General features: G+C 37.7%; 1 protein-coding gene across 1 annotated transcript in view; it reads right to left on the bottom strand.

The window, feature by feature from the left end:
* The window catches only part of cadpsa (Ca2+-dependent activator protein for secretion a), a 105874-nt gene that overhangs the window by 88592 nt on the left and 2102 nt on the right, over positions 1-15180 (bottom strand). The window contains 2 exon segments of the mRNA XM_057362768.1: positions 6055-6387; positions 8133-8246. Of these exon segments, the coding sequence (XP_057218751.1) occupies positions 6055-6387; positions 8133-8246 (447 nt within the window).

Here is a 15180-nt window from a genome sequence, read left to right as displayed (position 1 = left end):
ATTTCCTCACTCTTCGGTCCCCCTGTTGGTGAACCTGTGACCTCCCCTCGGTGGACTTCCACCTCTTCTGTGCACCCCTCGGTTGGGGCCACGCACTACTTTCCCAAGAGATCTTCCCACTGGTGAGACTGTGTAGGTATTCTACGTATCACCTCCCTATGGCTTCCCAGTATCCCTTGCGGTGCCGGGCAGCTATCTCATCTTTAGAGTAGGAAGGCCACCGCCTGTGACGGCCTATGGTAAGAGCCTCTCATTGTTGACAATCTCAAGTTGACGCCTTACTACACCACTGGATGATCACGATTCGCGGTAGTGCTCACTTGTGACACGCCCAGGCTGGTCAGTGACACTCCGCAAGAGTTCGTGATGTGACACAGCACCGTGGCGTTTTGAATAGGAACCCCATTCTGTCTCGACACAACGTCAAGATACAGACAGAAAGGGAACGTCTCGGTTACGTCTGTAACCTCTGTTCCCTGATGGAGGGAACGAGACTTTGTGTCCTTCTTGCCACAACGCTTCGCCATCCGCTACAGCGACCGGGAGATGCCTCTTAGGTTCCTCAGACACTTCGGTCCACTGCCGAAGTTCGCTGCTCTGCGTCGTAGATCTGGCAGGAAATCGTCTCAAAGGTGAGTCACTCAGCATAAACAAACATAAGCCTTGCTGGTTCCAAAGAGCAAAAGGTGAATCTTCCTTTTATACCTGTATGCACGGGGCGGAGACTGGCATGCCATGCCATTCGCCAAGTTCATTGGACTTTTAAAAGAACAATCAGAGATGATAGGTTCTCAAGTTCAAACCCCATTCTGTCTCGACACAACATCTCGTTCCTTCCATCAGGGAACAGAGGTTACAGAGGTAACCGAGACATTTTTGGTTACTAACATTTTTCAAAATATCTTCTTTTGTGTTTTACAGAAGAAAGAAAATCACACAGGTTTAAAATAACAACAGGGTGAGTAAATGATAGCAGACTGTTTGTTTTGAAGGTGAAGTATTCCTTAAAAGTCCCTGAGAATAAGAAGTTGCAATTGACTTTAATTCAGTACTGTGATGTTTCAGAGAAACAAAATAATAAATAAGAAAAATAGAGGGTGTGGTTTGTTCTTTCCTCTGTATTCTAGTGAATGTACTGTATATAGAAAAGTAGGTTTTTCGTTCCGAAATGAAACTCGCAACAGACTGTCAGAAGGGCGGAGATAGAGAAAATTTTGTCATCATCAGAGAAAGATCACCAGTCAAGGGCGGAAGTACATTTTCAGAATTTAAATAAAGATTACAAAATTTAAAAAAAATTGCTGATTGACTTTCATGGATAACGTCACAACATGAATATGCACTTATATGCACTAACAATGTAAATAACGTCAATTTTGATTTCATGGGGACCTTCAAGGGTCGCATGGCTCAAGTAGCCTGCTGTTAGATGTCAAACTATCACACCATACAGTACTGTCAACCCTCTTTTTTAATGATGATAATTTAATCAATTGTCTGCACGGAAGATAGAATTCAGAAATATTTCAGGAGATGTTTTATCAATGACTGTTTATTTTTGGAATTATTGTACAGTATATTCTTCAGTCTGATGTATTTCTCATCACAGCTCAAAATAGTCACTAATGAAGCATGTCATAGCGACAACAATTGCTGCTTGTTTATAATCTCATAATTCTCAACAGGGATGTTTTAGAGTGACAGCCCAGGTGTTTGACAAGAAAGAAGAGAAAGAGAGAGAGAGAGAGAGAGAGAGAGAGAGAGAGAGAGAGAGAGAGAAGGAAGTGAGAAAGGAAGGTAATTTTAAGGTTACTGTCTGTAATGTATTCATGGGAGGCACAGCTGATGGGCAGGAGAGTGTTTAAAGCCTTGCATGTTTACTGTCTCCATGACAACAGCTTCAGGTCATACAAAGGATGCTGAGGTGCTTTCTCTCAGGCAAGAGGTAACCTTACACACACAAACCCTCAACCAAGCGTATCCACACGGCAGACTGCCAAGCATCAAAACAAATCTTTTTTCATCAGAATTTTATTGTCTTATTTTATAGTGAAAAAACTAAAACATTAATAAAACAAGACACATTTTATTAAGAAGTACAGTTTGTTGTATTATCAAAAACAGGCCTTGTGAGTAATAAGTAAAAAAACAGGTCTTATCAGTAAATTCGAGACTGATTGTAAAAATGACTTTTTTGCATTACACACAGCATACGTGCAGAGGGTTTCTTCAAACACAAACATGAATACGTACATGGTATATTCCTACAGCTTTCCAACCTCACTGTGTTATCTGCATTTCAGAGAATACAGATGACACAATGAGCTTTGATGAGCATTAAATGAGTGGCAGCAGCTGTTCTTGCGGCACCAGGCAGCCAGCGCCTGCTCATTTGAGCGCAGTCTATAGAAAAGCCTTTGAAAAGGCTTTGTAGTTGTTTCGTCATTTCTGTGTGTTGACTTTTGGTGATACATAGAGAGTCACTGTCATAAAAGCATTCAAGTAGAAACCGCCGTTTGTTAAAGTGCATCTGCTCAACAAGTACATCCATCACTGATTTGTGTCATTTATATTCACTCATTCAGAGAGTGCACACTCAGGTCAAGTCACCTTGCTGCTCCTCTTGTATTTGCTATTCATGCTAATTGCATCAGATTGGGTTATCATTAACCAAAGCCGAGCCCAGGATGACAAATCTCATTCAACAGAATAAGCTGCCTACATAGAAACGCCCACACCGAGAACCATATCCTGAGCGAATGGCTAAAATCCAATTAGTTCCACTTATAATCATCAGTGCAGGACAAACCACATTTGTTAATCAATATGTATAATTGTAAGAACAATGAATAGGACGAGATTCTTAGAAAGAAAGAAAGAAAGAAAGAAAGAAAGAAAGAAAGAAAGAAAGAAAGAAAGAAAGAAAGAAAGAAAGAAAGAAAGAAAGAAAGAAAGAAAGAGAAAATCTAACAGCTGGCTCTTCATATGAAACTTTAGAGGTCAAACCTCCTGGTGGCAGCCATCGTGGAAGGTGCCTGCTGTGTTCTGTAAGATGAATGCATTATATGTATATGATTTAATCCTCCCACCTATTTGATTAATGGGTGTGTAGCATTGCTCCAGCAACACAAAGGTCATGGGTTCAACTGATGAAACGCATGACTTGAATGTACTGTAGATCGCTTTGTATAAAAGCGTTTGCCAAATGCATGAATGTTGATGAAATCCAGAGACTTGCGTCAAGCTTCACAGTTCACATGAAGAACATACACGCATACTGTACTTTACACTCTTTAAAGAAACAGTTCACTCAAATATTGACTTTCTATCAATATGTTGTAAACATGTGTGTTGTTACACACACACACACAAATAGTTCAAAAATATATAAAAAAACTGTACCTTTACGGTATTAAAGCTGTTCTACAAGTCGAAAAAAAAAAAAATGTTGTACCTTTTTAAGAACATAATTGTACCCTAAGGACCAATTGGGTTCCTTCAGAGTCCAGTTAAATGTTTTGTTCCTCTGCGGGGAAAGAATTATACCTTCACAGTACTTTTTTACTGACACCGTACTGTACAATGAAAGGTTGTAGTGACCACAGCTTAACTACTGGTCAAAATAAACAAATAAATAAACACAGTCCATATGATTGACTTTTAAAGCCATATGAACATATTTAGTTTTCTCATTTAATTGACAGACAGCTGGACTTTCATTTTACTAAACTACGATATCTCTGATTCATTTCCTCTTTAAAGGCGGTGTAACCGATTTCCGAATTGAGCTTTAGACAACTGAGTCGGGCCGAATACCAAAACAAACTTGTAGCCAATCAGCAGTAAGGTGCACAGGACGGACATTAGCCGAGCCGAGCTGAGCACTGACGAAAGCGAAAGATGGGGGTAGGGGTGTGTTTGTTTAGGTGATTTGAACATCAACAACGGCTAAGAGAAATCGGACACCCCGCCTTTAAATGGATAGTTTCTGTCATCATTTATTCACCCTAGTGTTGTTCAAAACCTGTTTGTGACTCGTTCTTCTGTGGAAAAGAAAAAAAATGAGAAATGTGTCAGTGGTTTTGTGCCCATACTGTACAATGACAGTCAATGAGGTCCAATGTTGTTTGGTTGCTAACGTTCTTCAAAATATCTTTTGTGTTATCCAGAAGAAAGCAGACAAGCATGTTTGGTATGACAAGAGGGTGAGTAAAGGATGACAGAATTTTTTATTCTTTTATTCATTTTTTATATTTTTGGGTGAACTATCACTTTAAGCTATCTCTGGCTCGGTGTTTGATAGAGGGGGTGGTCTGAGTCAGTGACTAAGTCTGACAGAAGTTAGAGGAACAGCCATCACACAAAACACCTTTAATTAGCCACCTGGGTCTTTTCAATACCACATATCCATATTTAGGCAAATATAATTATACATAATTGACCATAAGCAACAGATGCCTGAGACTTTGAAAATGTGCAGGGCCCCAAAATTACCATAGGTCCCCGTTTCTCCGAAAAAGACTGATGTGTGTTACAGCACTATCTATCTCTGTTTTAATTGGCTGTCAGTCACTTGCCATCCACCGCCGGTCTCCTGAAATGCCCTCAGGAAATAGTCGATAGATTGGATTAAACTCCTGCTACCCAAGAGACAGCCAATGCACTGATACCGAATGCTGTTAAACACACAGACACACATGCACTGTCAACCCACAGCTGTTTAACACAGACACTGCCTATCAACAAGATTTAATTTAAAAGCAGGAAGGAGCTGGAAAGTCTCAGTGGAAAAACAGAAATAATGACCTGCTGTGAAGAATAAAAGATTTAAGCAGTGCAGCATTAACCAGCAGTGAGGCGACGGCACAGGAAAAAGACAAATGCGTTCGCGTTTGTAACCACGAGACCACGGTGCTGTTGGGTTTGGTTTGAGGCAGAAACCGGCCAGCGTGTCCACCGTTGCCACGGTTACTGGTTTATTACCATCTCCACATAGAAAGTAGCATTCACCATGCTAATAGAAAGATAATCAAAATAGCACACGCTCAATTCGGCCCGCTTGGCTTTAGTGTGAACACAGACAGAGGCATATCGATGAATAGTGAACTCCTACACTCACACCTCCTCCGGATCCCATGTTTGTCTTTTCACTGGTCCAAATCCCACAATTCTCCAAAATCTTCATCATGTAATTCTTCAAAAATGTTTTTTCCTATTCTTCATTCTGCTTTTTCTAGCTACCCAAAGTCTGAGATTCATCATTCTTGTTATTTTCATCATAAATACCTTTTCTAGAAGAACCCATGCATTGCTCCATTCCATTTAGTCTATCAAAAGCTAATCACATTTAATGGAGCTGAACATAAATGAATCCCATCTCATACATTTGACATAGCACCTTGTGGATTGACTCAAATCTGATACCATACACTTTTTCTATGCACACTAAAATGATCTGTGTGAACAGGACTGCAGTGTGGGCAGCCCTTCGATATAGAGTAAAACATGTTTGAAACTCACATTTCTGCAGCTGTTCTAATGAAACCTCTCGTGACTGAAGGGCGATTTGAAAACAACCACTTTCTAACTTTCTAAGCTTGCTGCATTACATTTGACAGGTATGTTTAGTTCCAGAAGTTACACTTGGCCCAAGTGGTCTGAAATAACTCTTTTAATGTGCTTTTGGTTTAGTTATCTTTCACCAACAAATAAAATAATTATAATAAAAAAGAAGAGAAAACCATTGTAATTTCTGATTAGAGATGTCAGATATCACTCCACATCTTTACATATCATTTCTGTTGTCATAACATCATATTGCTTAAATCCTGTTTATGACTCCTGCTTCTGTAGAACACAAAAAATATTTTGAGAAATCTAGAAGGGTCTCAATATTGTTTGGTTATCAATGTTCTTCAACATATCTTTTGTGTTCTGCCAAAAAAAGTTAGACTGGTTCAGAGACATGAAGGTGAAGTGAATGATAGAACAATTTTCATTTTCGTGTAAACTCGTCTCAAATTTAAAACTCTCGACTAAATGTCCACAGCTTACCTGACAAGCATTGTACAGCAACTGGTGCTCGAACTTCTTAATGCCAAGAATCTGTTGGAACATCTCATATAGTTGATCCTTGCTGAGAATGAGCTCGGAGGCAGCGCTGGCTGTCATGCGTTGCTGGTGCTTGCGTGGGTCTTCCTCTCCTCTGTAAATGGTATCAAACTTGGCAATCCATGAGCTGAGGACAGTCTCTTTACTCAAGCCATCGATCTCGGGTAGGCTGCGGACACGCTTCTCAATGTGCTTCTTAAAGACCTCTCGGGAGTCGCTTGACGAGCAACCACCACTTTGGACCATGCGGGACACACGGTCACTTTTGAGGAACACCTGCGATTGACCATAAGTATAATGTTACAGTATTGCATTACATAACTCCCATAATGCAGAGTGCAAGGGAGAAAATAATTATTGAACCACCAACAGTACACAGTAAAATCGCCAGTGTTAAAAAAAGGTCAAATTAACACCCACAGTGTATATAATCCACACTCTCGAAGTGTGGATTAAATATACACTGTGAGAGTTAATTTGACCTTTTTAAACACTGCCGATTTTGCTGTGTACATTAAAAAACAAATAAAAGTAAAAATAAATAGCAATACAAGTTTTAACAGGGCTTTTAAATGTATTAGTAAACAAAACAGAACAAGACAGTACAACCTTGTAAAACGGTTACTGGGACAACAAGATTTTCTCAGTGTCATACAGAATACATCAAGGTCTGATTCATAACTTGAAACTAGTGAATTCATCTGGCAGTGCGGCTTGGCCGACAATCTACAGAAGAGTTTTATCCTTATTTATTTAATATTCTATCATTTTCTTGCAGTTCATCTCTCGAATAGTCCCCCCTCCCTCTCTCCGATGGACACAATTCTCTTAATGTGCCTGGATAAGCAGGGGAGATGAGTTGACAGAGAGGGAACATCCAGCACAAATTCAATAAGAGTATCAGAGTTTAATTGAATTGAAAAAGCTGGCTTTGGCTGTGACTGAATACAAAGGCATTTCGCTCATTAGTTTCACTTCATTAAATTACCAGCCGTAGTGAGTCTAAGCTCCTCTTCTTCAAATATTCCAGTGTTTTCTGTCATTTATTACCAAATCACCTATTCCAGGTCCTAAAAGATATATATGATCTTAAATACTATTAAAGGTACAATGTTGTGTTTTTAAGGGTTGCTTCTAGACCACAGGCAAAGTATTTCAAGTAGGTGAAGTGGCTCAGCAAGGACTTAATATATTCTTTATTTAAAGATGAACTTCAAACATTTCGAAACTTGTTTTGCAACAGTTTGTCTATGTATAATACATGTACATGGATTACTCCGTTTATTAAATCAGCATAAAGCGAACAGCTTAACATTTCTAAACAATCCCCTTTAAACTGCATTATATTAATGGGAGAGAATCTATGGGTTGTCCTCAGAAGTTAAACCGAGGTGCCAGCTTTCTGCATGTATTTACATTTGTAAGTGGCTTTGTAAAAAGCAAATGAATGTATTAAATAAATGTGAAATATGTAAGGTTGTCATCAAATCTTTTTCTTTTTTCTTTTATTACACATACAGTATGTGGTATTTCAACATTGTAGCAGCTACCATGAGAGACAAGAGCCTTAAAATAAAATGGCTTTTTGTATAGGCCACTGACATCTCATGTAAATAATGGAAGTATGTTTTTAAAGAGCACCTTATAGAGGAACAAATCCTGTACTTTATGCTACTGTATATTACCAAATTTAATCTAAAATTTCTACTTCATACCAATAACAGTTGTTGTCTAACTATCTGTGGGGCAGAAATAGTCTGCTACAACCACACTTTCATCACACCAAAGTTGGTTTCTCTTTCAGATTTCTGTTTTCTGATTTCAAACAGCTCTGAACATGTTGATCTAAGATTAGTGTCAGCATACATATTAATTCTGAGCAATCTGACACATCTGTGAGTTGTGTGCACACTGTATATTTGCAGAGATTTATACAGATAACAAGGAAACACATCAATTAGCAATTTGAGATCCATTAGGGGCGTAAACCTGGAATGTTCAATGGTATAGATGAAGCTAACCTCATAGTAGCTTTGGACAGCATTGATGAAGGCTTCATCTGCTACAATCTGAGTCTCGCCATTCAAGAAAGCCTGGAAACGATCTTTCACTGTTTGAAGATGTTGCTTGCTGATCTGCAAAGAAAAGAGGAGAGAAGTTGATTATTCTACATAGTTACACATACTGAGAAGCTGACATGCAAATGAGAAAACATCAGAAAGACATAAATTCAAAGATACTTTTTTCAATGCATAACACTTGAAAAAAAATACAGCCAAAAGCATCACAGATATCAAGATGTTAACAGCATCTGTTAGTTCCAGCCATAAGCATTTTCATTCAGGGAAGAGAAAAAGGGATGACAGCAATGTTGCCATTTGCCAACCAGAATTACTCGGCAATAATGTTCCATTTGAGTCATTCATTGGGAGTTGCTTGAAGTTTATTTTTTCTTTTACTATGACCTAAGATCAGTTTGACATTTAATTCATTTGTTAAATTTATAGTTTGTAGAGGCGTGTGTGGCCCTCAATCTGTAAAAAGAGTCCAACCCCATTCATAATGTAACAGCAATAGACATTTTACCAGTAAGTACCTTTACCTCTTGCCAATTTCACATTGCAGAAGCAGGTCAAATTTCAGGAGACCAAATAAACCTTTAAACAACGCCCATCTCAAAACACTTCCCATACGTCTGGAGACTTGATTTGAAAGAAATCTGAAACAAACGTCTAGAGTAGCTCTTACACAATAACTGCATGAATGCCAACAGAGTTCTGCAGCCTTTAAAGAGACAGTTCACCCAAACATAAAAATACTGTCATCATTTACTCACCCTCAAGTTGTCACTCTCATTTATTTGTTCTGATGAACACAGTAAAGATATTTGGAAGAATGCCTGTAACCAAACAGTTCTTGGCCACCATTGCAATCTTCCAAATAGTATATTTCCCTGTATCCCATGCATTATTTGCCTAGCCGTAAGAATTTGTAAGTAAAATAAGCACTTTGATTAAAAATATGGTGTTCATGTCTACTACGCATAATAGTTAGATCTGGCTTTTCTAACTTGTCTTGTGGATAAATTTAAGTAAATATTTTATAGCAAAATACAAAAATAACATGACAATGGTGATAGGTGACTATAGCTACATAGAAGGTAAGAAACTTAAATGCTGTTAAATGTTTTCCTGCCTGTTCCTTTTCTGCCTCTCTCATACACATACACACAGCAAATTGGTCACTCGTTTCTGTTTGGAGACATGTGCGTGTCTAGGACTACTGTAAGTGAACGCTGGATCCTAGGTGTTCCTTCTCATTGACTAGGCTATGTTACCATGGTCACCGGGTACACATGCACACACCCCTTACCCTATTATCCCCTCTCAGGTTATCGAACAGCATGACCTCATAACTGTAAGAGACAGCTGCATTAGCTCAATTACTCTCATTGTAATTGCAGTAGTGATTATAGTGTGTAGGCCATTGATGTAGAGCAATTAAAGTGTATTCTCGAAACACTCTCCTTGAAATGTTCTTTCTACGTCACATGACAATGTTCTCTAGTATTGGAGCTTTGCATTGCTGACCTCAGGAGCTCTTTAAAATTAAAGTTTTATTTATATATTGAAGTGCTGAGATGATCGAAGTGGAATCAGGATGATAAAAATAAGTTTGTATTTAAAGTCACCATGAAATCAAAACTGACAATTTTACATTTCTATGAAATATTGCATTGTTTATTATAAATGATTTATCTGTGTGGGGTCATAATTTATTATTATTTTTATGTGCCCTGATGATCTTTAAATTGACTAAACTGACAATCCAATGGCCAAGCTTCCAATTTTCAATGATCCAATCAATTACTGAATGATGAAATCACGTCCCGCCACATGTTTATGCATTTGGCGGACGCTTTTATCCAAAGTGACTTTTCTCATTTTTTTCATGCCAAAGACCCACAATATGATGAACCTTTTGCTAGGGATCCCCTTTCTAAAATAAATATAATGTTTTGCATAAATAAGCATTTGAACTGTTAGACAAATAGTAAGTGTGTGATCTTATAAAGACAACATATTAGATTGTAAGACAACTTATGGTAGAAATTAATGTAATAATCTTCAGTACAATTTTACAAATTTTGCTGTCTTTTGTTTCTCAAATATTTTCTTGGAACCCCTTAGAACAATCTGGAGGCCCCCTGGGGGTCCCCAGACCCCTGATCTACGTAGTGTATACATGTCTCTCGTCATTTTGTGTGTACCCTGGGCTCAAACCCACAACCTTTGCATTGCTAGTGCAATGCTTTACAAAGTAAGCTACAGGAATACATCATACATAAAAATCACCATTGCAACTTTCGTTTCATGCCAACTTTAAATACATTCATAATCTAATGCATAATTAAATAAAAATCTAATAGTAATGAAATAAACTTTACAAATTCATGCAACACATGTAGCCTAATGAATGGACAGCTATTTACTGGAGACTCTATAATAATGATAATAGAACTAACAATTGAGCAGAATCTAACAAGAAATTATTCAGCTTTTTATCTTCTACTTCTCTTATTCTTTCCCATCCATCCACTCCATTTCAAGACATCTTTGAATAGAACTGATTTCCTCCCATAAACAAAAACTATGATGGTTTTAAACGCTGGGTTATGTTTTTTTACTGCTGTTGGCACACATTGGTGCAGATCCACTGCAATAAATGACTTTCTCCACTATTCACATCTCTTCTTTCTCTTGCACCTCTTTTTTGAAAGTTCCAGCCTCTTCCTCAGCTAACAGTAAAAATGGTACAGGCTACACATATACAACCTCAGATCCACCTCACACCTGCCTGTTGCTGGTTACTATAGAAACAGACAAAATGCAGACCCTTGTCGTCACAGTCCATGGGTAGTAATTTCGTAACAAACATACACTACATAGTACAATACTAGATAATGGGGGAAAGACTGTGTCATATAAAGCTGCTAAAACCGTGTTAGCCTCCAGACTGTTTTCTGTCACATGAGTGGGGGGTGGAGGAAACTGGGGGTAGGGGAGGATTGTATAATTGAACAGCTGACTAGAAAAGTCTGTGTTTTTCTACTCTGTTTACCACTGTCACAGACAGGGAAAGTTAAAAACAGAGAGAAAAAGAGATGGTGGGATAGAAGAAAAGCTTTCCAAATGTCATTCAGTCAAAAAGTAAGATGCATGAATAACAAGCTTTACTGTTCAATATAGCAATATAGACCACTTTGCAAGACGTAAATACTGGTCCAGCAGCACTTCCGGTATCAGTTTTTATTTATTTATTTATTATTTAAAATATTTAAAATAAATACAATTGTAAAAAAAGTCTTAAAGATATTTTTAAATTTTAAATCGGTTATATGTAGTAAAACAGGAATATTTTTGGACCAGCATTACACCAGCGTTGGTTACGTCATCCATTATGGTCTACACAAAGTTGTTTAAAATGATACAATTTTCACTATATATATTCACAATACCACTATGCATACATTATGACGTGTCTAACAACAAATATGCAGATATATACAACATAAAGATCAGGCAGAAGTGTGGAGCAGGCCAAAAATGATACAGAATATTCTTTTTTTACTCACACCCATGTCATCTGTGTAACACAAAAGTATAAAAAAGTCCCCATGAAATCAAACAGGACAATTCTGTTTTACACAGTGTTGCAGTGATTGCACGACTGTATAGTGAGATTGCAAACATAACAAAGCCAACGGTTCTGCAATAAAAATGATAAATGGTAAGATTTCAGAGATGAAAACTACTAATCTTTTGCGAATTCTGTTGTTTTAAATGAAAACTTTGTCACATAATGTAATGTGTATTCGACTTGACATGCCTAAAAACATAACAGCATATAAGGCATATGACTGTGTTTATATGATTGATTTAATTACTGTAACACAAGAATTAAATAGACTGCAGAACTATTATCACAGGTAATGAAATGATTTTTTTTGTTCAAATTTGTATTTAACATTATTAAATAAGTTGTTTGGAAAATGGTTCCAGTAAATAAATGTTGTACCAGCAATGTCCAAATAATGTTTTTTCATTCAAAAAATTCCAAATGTGGTAATAATTTGCACAAACATTTTTTTCCCACTGTGCCTATTTGTGTGTGTGTGTGTGTGTTTGTGTGTTTGTGTGTGCGCATGCTTGCGTGTGTGTGTGTTGTGATCCCCAGGTGCCCACTGGGCTCATGTTGATTGCGTGGGAATGGTGGGCTGGGGTTTTTCTCTGAGAACAGATTCACATTAGTAATCAGTCAGCCTGGGGTAGAGGCACAGTGCTTTCATGTCCCTTGAGTTCTTGCTGTGTGTCTATGCCTCTCTCTCCCTCTCCTTTTTATGTCTTTTGGATGCTGTTATGAACGACGTCGCCTGCACTGCTGTGATTGCAGGGAAGCCTGAATGTATAATATTGCATAGTCATTAACACACTGTGTGTGTTTCTAAACGTAAAGTCACCACTTAATAATTAGCATTCTTTCATTTCTTTGGCAGTTTTATCAACATGTTGTTCTGAATTTAAATGATTTACTAGTGTGAGACACACTATCTGGAATCTATTTGGCAAGAGTATTATTAAATAAAATGCAGCTATTCATCATCAAAGAAGGACATTTTCGGTTTTGTTCTTCATACTTTCATTCTCTCTCTCAAACACCTGCACACACACTGCTGTCTATCACACGTACTGTATGTGTAAATGACATTTATAACTTTACACTTGCCTGTCTCATACACACACCAAACTCATGTGCATATATAGTATGGGATGTTGTGAAACAGATCAGAGAAGGCAAATGGATGTGTAATCCCAGATTACAAACAACCAACAAAGAGTACATGGGTCATCCACCCACTTCCTTTACACTGCTTTATGCATGCATATTCCTAACAAACACATATAATATGCTATGATTTGCTCATTAGTGTTACTGTAATACAGTTGCCTTTGAGAAATCGCAACATGTAGGCACGCGCAGAGGTGCTAATTTCTTAAAGGTGTTTGGTACAAAAACAAAGATAATACAAAAAGAGCAGTTGGCATGCTTGGTGTATGAGTCATCTAGAAAAATTCATGTGTCATGCCCTTTTTAATTAGCAATCATTTCTAGATATTTCACCAGCAAAACCATCAGAACACATTTTTCACAACCTGAAAAAAAAAGCATGAATGGCATTTATCTTTTATTAAAGGAACTCCACACTCAAACCTTCTTTTCATAACTGACAGGTTTCAAGAATTTCGTTCTCACATTCTTCCGTCTGGATTTTTAATAACGACCTAGTTTATGTGCCCCGTTTACCTCCAACTGACCCACGATCAGTCAATAGTGCTCGATTCTGAATCCATCACGGCTACCAAGATTACAAAAATCTCTGCTGCCTGCACGTCCTCAGCCTACAGCTGACCTCCGATCAGTCCTGTTCAACTAGTAGGGCTCTTAAAGCCATTCCGGTGCATCCGTCCCCATCTCAGCCATCTACTACACATTGACCTTGAAAGGCACCTCAGCATACAATCACGGACAGAGAACCCTTATCCAGCATACAACGGCCTTTTAGATTCTTGCCCTGCCAACATAAGATGGGCAGTCAATGTTCTTTTCTTCTTTATTTTCTGAGATGGATTTAAAAAAAGAAAATCGATTTGTGCAGAGATATATCAATGCACTCTTTTAAATGACTTCCTTTCTGCTTAAAAAAAAAACAATAGAGAGAAATTGCCAAATGCACTAAAGTAGGTTATAGCAATACACGATTCAAAAAGAGAAAATGATGCAGTCATCTTTTCAAAAGAGGGCTGTGATTAACTCCGCATCTATGACATCCCAAGAATAGGCCCTGCTGAAATTGAGCAAATAATTGTATCTGAACATCACGACAAAGCAGACACAACAGATTAGAGGAGTTTTATCACATCACCTATGAAAAAGCTGCGATGTGGTATCATGGTGCTTTTATTCTTTCTGTAAAGTAGATTGTGGTAAATGATGTCATACGATAACTCAATCAGCGTTCTTGTAGGGCATCAGATTGCACAGCAGCATGTGAAATGTCTCTGAGGATTGTCTGAGGACTTTAGATTCATCTTCTTGTGAAATGTTACAATAACTCTTTGAAGACTTACGGTAGGTCTTGATACGGTAATGTAAATGTTAAAGATACTTCCAGAAACATTGTTGGTTATTGTAGTTAGTACTGGGGTTAGAGAAAAGTTGTAGTTGTGTGCAGCCACAACATCTCTATTAATGGCTTTTTTTGTTTGTTTGTTTTGTTTGATTGACTTGCTGCTTTAAGAATGTGACGATATGCACCTTGTCATCAGGATTATTAAACTAAATAAAATAGCATTGTTTTAGGAAAAACAGCATCATTAGAGTTTCCACCTGTAGTTATTACATTACCAGGTCCTACATGAATGAAAATAGCAGATCTGGTTATAATTATTAGAGAGGGTGAATTAGTCTGTCCCTGCATGGTAATTAAAGCACAAACCAAAACAAAGGAGGGAAAGAACTAACAAACACTTACTGTATGTTTATTCCATACAACTTAATAACAACCACAATACACAGTACTATGTGCTGATGGATTATCACAGATGCAGAATAATTATTGATTATAATACTGCCTCTGTACATCTGAGGGTTCAGATCACTAACTGGAAATTCAGAACAGATAGCAGCTGTGAATATTCTCACCTGGCTTCAAGCTAGAATGGTCAGCAGCACGTAGCCAGAAAAAAGACATGTATTGCTAAAATTTATAGTCTTTCTATCTTTCCAGGAAAATAGAACAAAATATGTTGATGACTCATTCTGCACTATGCTGATATTTGTCCAATCAAATGTGCTCTACAGTGAGAATGTCCCACATGTTGGTAATGTATCTGAGAAATGAATTAAATATACATCAATAGTAAACATTCGTTTTTTCCCACTGTTGAATTATAACCACGATATGGCTTGTGTGACTACGGGTAAAAACAAAACAAAAAGGGCATATCC

This window comes from Triplophysa rosa, linkage group LG20, assembly GCF_024868665.1.
Source record: "Triplophysa rosa linkage group LG20, Trosa_1v2, whole genome shotgun sequence".
NCBI lineage: Eukaryota > Metazoa > Chordata > Actinopteri > Cypriniformes > Nemacheilidae > Triplophysa > Triplophysa rosa.
Note: the sequence above shows the minus strand (reverse complement) of the source record. Positions and strands in the feature narration are given on the sequence as shown.